Source organism: Cupressus sempervirens, chromosome 3 (genome assembly GCF_028749045.1).
Source record: "Cupressus sempervirens isolate cs-2001-9-10 chromosome 3, ASM2874904v1, whole genome shotgun sequence".
Lineage (NCBI taxonomy): Eukaryota > Viridiplantae > Streptophyta > Pinopsida > Cupressales > Cupressaceae > Cupressus > Cupressus sempervirens.
Window position 1 is genome coordinate 296,882,952 of NC_143120.1, and position 11,015 is coordinate 296,893,966.

Here is an 11,015-nt window from a genome sequence, read left to right on the forward strand (position 1 = left end):
GTTAAAAGCTTACAAAGACTATTAGGTCTTACCCTGTTAAAGGATTTTAACACCCTATTAGAAGTATGCCTGATTAAAGGATTTTAACTCACAATTAAGTAAGCACCTTGTTAGAGGATTTCAATATAACCTATTAGGACTACTCTGTTAAGAGATTTAACTGATCCAACTATTAGAATGTCTCAGTAATGATCTTGCGATTAGCACTCTATTGCTTGATGATAGATCACCTCTAAACTAATATATTCTTGATCCTTCTTGATTAGATGTCTCTTTGCTATTCACTATTTCCTTCCTCTATTCTCCTTTAATTGATTCTACAATGCAATTCAGATCATAATACCTTGATCACCATGAATGTCCTAGTTTGTGCATGCAAAACTCTCCTTGATCATTCATTCATTCCCACTCCACTCATAAGAAGTTTATGTTGGACTAACTGCCAATGTTCCCCTTTAGGATTCATGACATGGCTTAACCACCTCTTGTGTTCTATAAGTCTAGTGGTCGTATCGGGCATTGACAAGTCGATCTTTTGGTGCAACGATAATTCTAGCTTGTAACAAGTGGTATCAGAGCTTGGTCACAGGTTCAAATCTCCATGGGTAATGCTGAGGGGGGGATTGTTGGATGAACCATTAACATTCCCCTTTAGGATTCATGACATGGCTTAACCATCTCATGTGTTCTATAAGTCTAGTGGTTGTATTGAGCATTGATAGGTTGATCTTTTGGTGCAACGGTAACTCTATCTTGTAATAGTTTAGAGTTTGTCCTCCTTAAGAAGACCGAGGTGACTTAGGGTTAGGTATGAATCAATGGCTATGATTCATCTATATTTCTGCTTAAACCTTCCCTTTATTCGATTGGGTGCATGTCATACATAGGGATTCCCAATTAAGATTCGTCCTTATCAACAAAATATCGTAATTAAATCCTTAAGTCAGCTCAAAGATGGTTTACATAGTAGTTTGTGCCAATACAAACAACTATGTCAAAACTATGTTACTCGGCATCTGAAGTCCTTGGTGCTTGGCACTAACTATGATTTCAATATTGTCACTCGACATCTAAATGACTCAGCATGCACTACCTACTCAGCTTATGTATCACTCGGCACTTGAGTGACTCGACATATGAGTGACTTGACACTCACTGTTTACTCGACATGCTCTAACTTACATGTTGTGCTCAACATACGTTACTTGTTAGGCATAAACTAAGTAAATGACTTAAGTGTATAGACACTCACTTGTCAAAACCAATCTAAGATTAACAATTATTTTCTTCTTCTGACTTTAAGAAACACTGATTTGAGGGATAAAAATTAATGAAAATTAAAATGTCCCCAATGCTCCAAGAATCAACATCATAAAAAAGTGTTCGCAATTCTGACCCCAACGCAACTTGAATGAGCAAAATTAGAATTCAAATGTCAAAGTTATGGCCAGTCAAAGATCGGTCAAACCGGATACAAAGGCTATCAAAAGGTGAAAACAATAATCATCTCAAAAGTGGTCAACAATAGATTTCAAATGAAAGAGCTCGTTGAGAGCCTTCCAATGGCATTTGTTTCATCAACAATGGAGTTTGTATGTGAAAGTTATGGTAGTTTGAATTTGCGGTAAAAATTATTATCTTGATGATGATTTCAAACAAAAGAGCTCATTGAGAGCTTTCCAACGGTGTTTGTTTCATTGACAATGGAGTTTGTATGTGAAAGTTATGATAGTTTGAATTTGCGGTAAAAATTATTATCTTGATGATGATTTCAAATGAAAGAGCTCATCGAGAGCTTTCCAACGGCATTCGTTTAATCGACAATGGAGTTTGTATGTAAAAGTTATGATAGTTTGAATATGCGGTAAAAATTATTATCTTGATGACATCATCAAGTTAGTCAACAATGGAGTTCGTATATGAATGTTACGATAGTTTGAATTTGTGGTAAAAATTATTATCTTGATGGCGTCAACATGACATCATTAAGTTGACGTGATAGATTGGAAGTCAATTGGCAAAAAGTTTCTTGTCTGATTTGAACTCCTAACCTCCATCTTGAAACCCACCAACTTTGCCCATACACCACAAGGGCACATTTAGTATTTTAAGGGGGTTGATGATCTTTAAACAAATTTATAGCTGCCAAATGGAGATGGAGGTCGACAAGGTTTGAACCCCTGTCTACCAACCTCCTAAAAGTAAGGTCTGCCACTGCACTATTGAATTGTCTATTATTGTTTGTGGGATTATTGTTGCTTCAATAGTTCTAACTCTGCCAACTTGATTTAGATAAGGTTATATAGCTAAACAAATCCCAAAATATAATGGTGTTGAATAATAGATATTCAAAGGGGGTTGTTTTGTACGAGATACGAAGATCATATTTGGCCAAGAGATTTAATAATTTTGTTATGTTGGTTTTAGCCTAATTATGGCTAGTTTTATGTATTTAAGTGAGGTTGTAGGCTTTAGGAATTCATTCAGGTGATGAGAAGGAGATTATGAACTTGAAAGCTTGTTAATTATTCCTACACATTGGAGAATAATGTTGCCATTGTTCTTGAAGGAAAAATCTTGTAAACACTTGTAATTGATTTTGGAGCTAATCAGATTGGTCCCTCTATTGGAGCAGGACTTAGAGACATAGTCCGACCCACGAGCGAACAAACTCCATTATCAATTGTGTTTTGTCTTCTATCTCTCTACTATCTTTCTTTATGTGATTACCTTATTATGCTTTGTTCATTTAATCATTTGAGTTATGTTAATTCGCTAATTAATGCTTTGAATTAACTTTATGTAATTATGTAAAGCATTCCTCTATAATAGTCCTAGATCCTAATCAGATCAAACATTGATTTCTTTTTTTTGATCTTTTTAGCTCAGATTCTTACCCACTTTGTATTTTTCACAATATTTAAAGATGAGCATCATCAAACCCTTATGTAAAATGGGTTTAGAAGGATTTTCACGGTGCCTATTAGGGTGGTTGATTAAAGAGCTATGAAGATAATACGAAAAAGAAATTCTCAAATTGTGTCGTAAATGGTTTAGAATCACTAAATAAAAATTACGAGCTCTAGTGAATCTACCATCCAATGTAATGTATTTCGTGATAGATTTTGGAAACTTTCTCCATTTAGATTTGATTTGAGTCATCTTGTAAAAGATCACTTTCATTTTAATAAACTTAGATCTCTCTTTCTCACTATTATAGAAACACTTTTAGCATTATTTGACATCTCTGAAAAAATTCTCACTAGTGTTCGAGAGACCCAGTGCATTCTCAATCAAGTCCACCATGAGCTCAACTGCTATGTCATGCAGAATAATGTTGTCATTATTCCAATTGTCCATAAGGGCCTAGGTAATTTCCTTATTAGAACCATGAATCTTCTCAAGGTAAGTTGAGATGTCTTCTTTCTCCTAGATTTTCCACACCTTCGTTTTCCATTCATATGCACATGGCTCCTCATAGTTCACATCTCCCCCCATAGTTGCAGAAATGTTAAAGCTTTCTTTATGTGCTCCTTGAGATTAAAAATTTGTATTCATTTAATCATTTCCTTTATAAAGTTGGAAATAATTCTTGGACAAACAAAAAATGATCACATAACTTAGATTGATAAATGTAGGTGGGCTAAACACTATCTATTGCATTATTTAATGGTTTATTCATTTTAACTAGTAACTAAAACTCTTTTTTCTACCAATTAAAATTAATCTTTTTAAAACTTTATTATAAAATGAATACATTGTATAGTACAGATACAAGATTTTTTACTTTATAATTTTATTATAAAATATTTTTCTATTATTTGATTGGATGAATCAATAACTATTATATTGGCAAATTTCATAGAATGTAAAACATAATACATTTTAAAGTTATTTTTTCTTAATCAAATGTGACTTTTAATGTTTAATATTTTTAAATGTCATAAATCATTTAAATTTTTATACTTTTAAATAATATTATATATTATTATTATAAAAATATTATTATCTTGGTATTATAATTTATTTTTAATATAATAATACCATATGATATATAAATTATATATCAAAAAATTATATTTCCATATAAAATTAAGATTAAGATTAAGATTAGGAAGAGCCTACAATGCCTCTCATGTTGTATTACTTCTTGAAAAACTCTACTTAACAAGTGATTAAAATCATATCTATCACCAAATTAGAAGTTGTCTATTTCCTTATTTCTTATATAAGTTTCATGTCATAATATTGATAAATTTTTAAGTTTATAATATTGACAAATGACTTAGATCATTTGAAATCTTATTGTGGAAAAAAAAAAAAAAAAATTGCTCCTTAAATTTTTGTATGTATAAATAAAAATTTGATTTTTTTTTTAAGTTGTTCTCAAAGTTAGAAAATAATTAACATTGTTAATGTATAGTCTATTTTTTCAACCAAAAAATTAAAATCAAAATATTATAAATATATATTATAATATGACAAATATTTATTTTCATTTATATTTAGAAAATTAACTTTATTATATATTAATTATGACTTAATAAATATTTTATTTTATTATTAAAAAAAATCTTATAAATTCAATAGGTTATTTTATCAATAATTCGATATAAGACATTAAAGTAAAATAATTTTAATTTTTTTTTTGGGTAATTCATATACCTAATAGTATAATTAACATTTTAATTTAAAATATTTTGTATAATAATTATTCACATAATTATATATTAAATATTATTTTAATAATAAGATTATATTAATATGATTTATTAAATTAAAATTAAAATCATATTTCAACTAATTTCTAAATTTTCATATACTCACTGTGATGCTAGTTAGTACTTGTGATAGGCTAAGTACTATTGTGACATGTTTTGGATTACTCCTATTAACTTGTTATTAAATGAGCTCTTTTCTACCAATTAGAATTCATTTTACTTAATGTTTTTCTATAAATATTACATTTCTTTCAAGTACATGTCAATTTTTTAACTCTATTATTTGTATATGTTAATTTTCTAGATTTTGATTGGATGTATGACTAGGAGTCTTATATGGAGATTTGCAAATTTGTAAGATATGCTTTTTAATAAAATATTTGAATTGGGTTCTCTCGTCATTGTAGGGTCGTATTGTCTCTGAATTATTTATTCAAGTACATTAAAACTATACATTAAAACCATTATAAATATGCTGAATTAAACATTAAGATATTATCATATCTATTCACCTTATGTATATGACTTTTTGGAATTATATAAACTTTATAAATGACATTGTAAATTATATAAATCGATATACACATGAAATTCAAATTATATGTAGCTTCACAACTAAAGGTAGGTACTTGGCCACTACACGACACTTGTTCTATTGATGTTGATTGTAATTATTGGAAAGTGCCCTTTGACCTTTAAGATTACGATAAATACAACAATAGCGGCTTGCACACCCAATATGAAAATGACATTTTAGATTATGATAAATACCGCAATAGCGACTTGCACACCTCACCAATCAATTTTTATATCTCTCTACTTTTAACTCTTGTTTTAACTTTGATTATGATAAATACCGCAATAGCGACTTGCACACCTCACCAATCAGTTTTTATATCTCTCTACTTTTAACTCTTGTTTTAACTTTCTTTTTTTCTTTAAATTACTTTCTTCCCTAGGCACAATGTGTGCAATTGTTAGATTTGAATGTTTGACCATCTAAATATAGTGTACCATCTCATACAAACTTTGTTTTAAATAAATTCAAAAGTCAAATTGTATTTAAACTTTATTTTATAGGGCCTTGAAACCCATACATTATAATGTTCAAACATAAAGAGAACGCTTAAAGTAGGTACAAAAACTAAAAACAAACAAAATATATTATATTTATAATATATTTTGTTAAATCTATATAATTTATTATTTAATTTGTAAAATTTTATTTTTTTAAAATAAACTTTCAAAAATCTTTAAATAATCTAAAATAAACCTACCACTTTTAGTATTTTTAGAGTGCTCTATGTAATGATCTAAAATGACCCAAGCCTCCATATAGAAACCCTTTAAATGCTAAATAACTTGGGCAGCAAAGATGCCACGAGCAGGATATGAAAGCAATTGCTCATCAGCCGAGAAAAGGAGATTATGATCTTGCCCCGGCAAACGCCGGTAATACGATTGTGAGCCCCCTTGAAATGGGAAGAACCGAGGGATACCATATTATCTCTATCTCAGATTTAAGGTAGCCTTAAAGCGAGGAAAAATATTTTGAAGTGAATAACTTCCAAATAGAGTGAAATCAGAGTGCCCATAAGTAAATTCAAAACAAATATTATGAAGAAAATATTCTGCAAATCCTTTTCAATTGCAATAAAAATGCCCCACGTAAAAAGGCATAAACGTAAAAGCACATGAGTCGAATGTTAAAAAGAAGGAATATCTCACTTATTCTATTAATTTACAAACGATGTTTCGGTCGACCTGTCGTTTGTTACAGATTTGCCAGTTGTCTTCCAGTTGTCTTCAACAAGTTAATGTCGCTAGCGAATGAATTTGACCAGCTAGGGTTTATAGTAGAGCCTCGTTTACACGTACGTTAGATACCATGAAATACAAGCAACTATTTGTCTTTTCAATTTCCTTAAAATATAAACATTTAATTTTTTAATCTGATCACCCCCTTACCAGGAAATCATTGCCTGTCCAGTCACCTTATCTGTTCATGTGATTCTTAATTAGGAAGAGAACAAATAGGATTTTCACAGCGAAATTAGATCCAATCTCTCAAAAATTCGAGGAAATGGATTTGTTTTAAAGATTGGCCCTAAACAACTGCTCCACATGCAAATCTAGGTCACGGACAGTTAAATAATTTAGGAAGGGAACTTCAATGAAATGATACATCACAACAAATGTAGTGGAAATTACAGGAGCTGAACCAGAAGCACAAAGCAATTGCAGACGTACAAGTCAGGAAAGATACAGAAATGGCGAAGGAGTTGAAACCCTGCATCTCTTGCTCCTCACCATGGAAATGATCTAAACACGCCAAGGAAAACGAAGGACAGCAAAGGTAAAAATATTTTGAAAGAATCTACGCCAGGGCCGCTACCAGAAGTAGTTTGAGCTACAGATTTAATACACGGGCACAATCAAAATATAGCAAATTTGAAAAACATTAAAAATAAGAACCTAAAATCCCTCTTCAAAAATACCTGGTCGAGAGGACGGTGTAGCCGAAGTTGGAGTTGCAGGGGTACTTGAAGTTCCATTCGCTGTCATTAAACAAATCCATCAAAACAAAACAAAAAAAATTACAGTGACGGACAGAAAAACCCTGGATTTCTCCTAGTCATAAACAACATGCAAAATAATAGATCTGCACTTTTCCAAAAAGGACCGAAAGCTCGCGCTTGATGTAAATAACTGAAAATTATATTTGAAAGCAAAGCTAAAATGTAGATCTACGCACGATATTCTAAAAAGTGCCGAAAGCTTGCACTGTATATAAATTAAGGAGTAATAACCTTTTCAGAGTACATAAAATTTATATTTGCAAGCACAAAATCCATAAATAAAATTTCACATAAAACAAGCACATCGCTATCTTTTTAGACTAGCATTCAACTACGGAAACATTTCAACCCCAACTTTGTGTAAAATTCAACCTCGACGAATTAAAATCCACAAACCTTTGGTGCAGGCATCTGCAGTGACATTTTTGCCGCAGAGAGCAGGGAGTTCTAGAGCCTGCGCGAGGCTGATGTTCGCTTGCTTGAAGAGATTGCTGTTGTAGACATTACAAAGGCACTGCTGCTGCGTGTTGATAACCTCTAGCAAAGGCGTACAGCAGGTATTCGGGGGTTTCGATGTGGCGTTCAAATACGAAGCGCAAGGCGCTAAGGAGCTTAGGCACGATTCCTCATCGGCTGCCTCTGCCCCTCTGTTGCTCAACACCATTAACAGAGCTATTACCGCCATTTTTATTCTGAACCCCATCTTTCTTTGCTTCTTTTTCCTGCCTTCCCAACAGCTTTAAAAGGGGCAGAGGAAGGAGGCTATAAAAGGAGAGAAAAGGGAACCAGGGTTATGAATCTAACCAGACTGGTAATCACTCACGGGCTTATATGTTGAGCCCCTGCCAAGTGAACGTGGTTTTTTATTCTTTTTAAATTGGAAATCCAACCTTTCCATATGGAAGTACATTTATAATGCTACAGGGGACATTTGAAAAAAAAGGTTTTTGGATAGGTATCCCATGTGAGTTTGGACCTTTGCCTTAAATATGTACTTTGTGGATAGAAGAAGTTATAATAGTTTTTATTCATTTTAAATCACAATTCAGGTACTTAATGTTCTTTGTAAAAGTTTTGGATGCTTTTATGAATTGGTTTGATGTTTAAAGTGAATTTTTATCTAAATTTTGGTTTGATGTTTATAGTGAATTTTTATCTAAATTTTGTTTTGTGTTTATGACTGAGTGGTTGATGTGATATGAGGATTGGTAGTTGTCTTATTTAAACAACAATTATGTTGGTGTGTTGGAGAATCTCTACTTTTAAAAAAATGTGTTATCTTTTATTTTGACTATAATCTCTCTTACATCTAATCAATAAAATTTATCATAACACATAGCTACAATATTTGGTACATCGAACTCATAAATTTATCATAATTGATAACTATAATATTTGGTACATCTACTTGATAAATTTATCATAATTGATATTTTTTATGAATAGATGTGAATTGAGTTATTATCTTTATACATTTTGTTTTTTTCCCATATTTCTATGAGAATTTATGTTTCAAATGATATTTCAATGTTCCCTATTTCAACATTCTATTATTATTCAAATAGTAGAGCATGGATAGCTCTTTATTGTGTTGTGTTTTTATTGTGCTTGCTAAATAAACGAAGTCTTTTGAAATAGAAATTTCCTTCTAATTGATAACTAAAATTAAAATGAAGATGGAAGGTTGAAAGTTTAACCTTAAGAAATCATTCATGCCAAACATTTCACAAGAATGGTTATAAAGTTTGCAAAATTATAAATATTAGTTAAAATAAATGATAGAAATGTTGAGTGCATCAAATCAATTAGATTAATAAAATGGAAATGTTGAAAGATAGAAAATCTATGAACCATTAGGTAGAATTCACAACTTGACTCATGGAATATGTGTTTATGAAATGGTTAAGTGTGTATGTAAAAAGTATAGCAATTAGAATGAACTCTAAAAACCTTAAGATCTGAATTTTTATTTGAAGGTACTTCCAATATGAGATGGAGGTTGCCATTTTTTTTAAATCAATGGTTGAAGATGGTCAAGGAGGATGAACGATCATCCAAAACATCATAACCATTCACAAGTTTGGTAGCTTTATTTTCTTTTTCTTTTTTACTTTGCACAAATTACAAGACATCTTACACCCAAGCTTTGGCCCAGAGTAATATTCTATTAATTTAATATATGCCAACTATGCATTGCTCTGCATAAGCATTAACCAACTGAGAGACATGAAATTCCAATATGTTTTTCTAAAGAGTTAAAAATTAATTATATAATATAAATTGTTATATTTGTCGAAAAAATGACAATTCAGTTGGAAGTTTGGAATCATTTAATCCAAATACATTTTATTTTTATTTTTATAATGTGTAAGTTGTTAGAATATTTAGAACAATTGCAAGGTGGGGGGATTGAATCAATTATTCAAGGTCCTTTAGTACCTATTGAACAATCAAACACTTAAACATTTTATGTTCAACATTATTCTGTAGTTTAGTCTCTACTATAATCTGAATAACAATGTTAACTAGTAGTTCACTGTGCTAATATAATAGACTTGTTGAATGTAAACATTTGAAATGTAAAACACCATAAAACATTCAACACAAGTTTGACACTAGGATTTAATGTGGAAACCCAATTTGGGAAAAACCACCAACAACATTCACCACATTTTCACTCTTTTGAAGTGAGCCCTGTTAGGAGCCAACCCTATTTAAGGTTGCAATACACATTGTTAAATGTAACCTGGTTATAGGATTTAATCGCCTTCTTAGGAGTGGCCTAGTCAAAGGACTTTTGAACATTCCATTAGAATGTCACCTAGTTAAAGGATTTACACAAACTATTAAGTCCTTCAATGACTATTAGGTCAACCATTGATTAAAAGTTTTTCAATACAAACTATTCACAATGATTAGAAATAAAACACTAGGGTTTGATATGTATGATTACAACTCACTTTGCAATTTTAGATCTTAGTTCAGTTCATGTGTTGATTCCTTGATAAGCCTCCCTTGTCACCTCTGTCCTTAATTTGCTTGGCAACCCTTCAAGCAATCACCTTTCTCTTCACAAAAAACTCAAGCCTTCTACTTAGATTTTCTTATCAACCTCAACAACCTTGTTCTATCTTCCTGGAAACCTTTGAACATGCACAACTTCTCTAATTTTTCCTTCTCTTTGCATCTCATACTTTGCACTCTTCTCTCCCATTTAAAGTTCATCTATGTGCCTCCTTAAATAGATAATTATGGTCCTTTTCCATTTTCATAATCATTGTAGATCTTAGGGTTTACGATCTAATCCAACAAATTTATTGTATCTGTTCATCTCCATCTCTTTTCTAAAAACTTCTCATCAAAATTCATTCATTAGGTATCGTACCTAGTCCTCTTCTTGAATTAAATGATATGATGCATCAATCTCATCTTCAGCACACTTTCCATATCCCAAGAAATTAATTGAGTTGACTGGAAATCATGATTTCTCACAATCAATTAAAAAGGTTGTTCTTTGGCCAACACTAAGTTTTGACACTCGGTCATCACTATATTGCTTGGTTGCTATAGGGCTTCTAGCTCAGCATCAATACTATCACTCGGTCAACACTAATGCTCAGTCAACACTGAATTTGCTTAGCACTTACAATAGCTCGGTTGACATTAGCATCACTTGGCATAGTCTTCAAAATTCCATAATCTTTACTCTATTTCT

General features: G+C 31.3%; 1 protein-coding gene across 1 annotated transcript; it reads right to left on the reverse strand.

Annotated features, from left to right (window-relative positions):
* Positions 1 to 6,427: 6,427 nt before the first annotated feature.
* On the reverse strand, positions 6,428 to 8,035 carry LOC149566155 (non-specific lipid transfer protein GPI-anchored 30-like). Its single transcript, XM_089819576.1, has 3 exons — positions 7,697 to 8,035; positions 7,220 to 7,279; positions 6,428 to 7,131 (listed from the first exon to the last, which is right to left on the reverse strand). Exons 1-3 carry the CDS (start codon positions 8,001 to 8,003, stop codon positions 7,028 to 7,030), a joined length of 471 nt encoding a protein of 156 aa, XP_089675702.1. The 5' UTR covers positions 8,004 to 8,035; the 3' UTR covers positions 6,428 to 7,027.
* Positions 8,036 to 11,015: the final 2,980 nt, after the last annotated feature.

Bases quoted from the DNA above. Each gene is read 5' to 3' on its own strand.
- LOC149566155 (XM_089819576.1), bottom strand. From the start codon at position 8,003: ATGGGGTTCAGAATAAAAATGGCGGTAATAGCTCTGTTAATGGTGTTG. The intron at 7,280-7,696 runs GTTTGTGGATTT...GTTTAATGACAG, and splicing joins TGCAGATGCCTGCACCAAAG to CGAATGGAACTTCAAGTACC. The intron at 7,132-7,219 runs GTATTTTTGAAG...TTAAATCTGTAG, and splicing joins TACACCGTCCTCTCGACCAG to CTCAAACTACTTCTGGTAGC.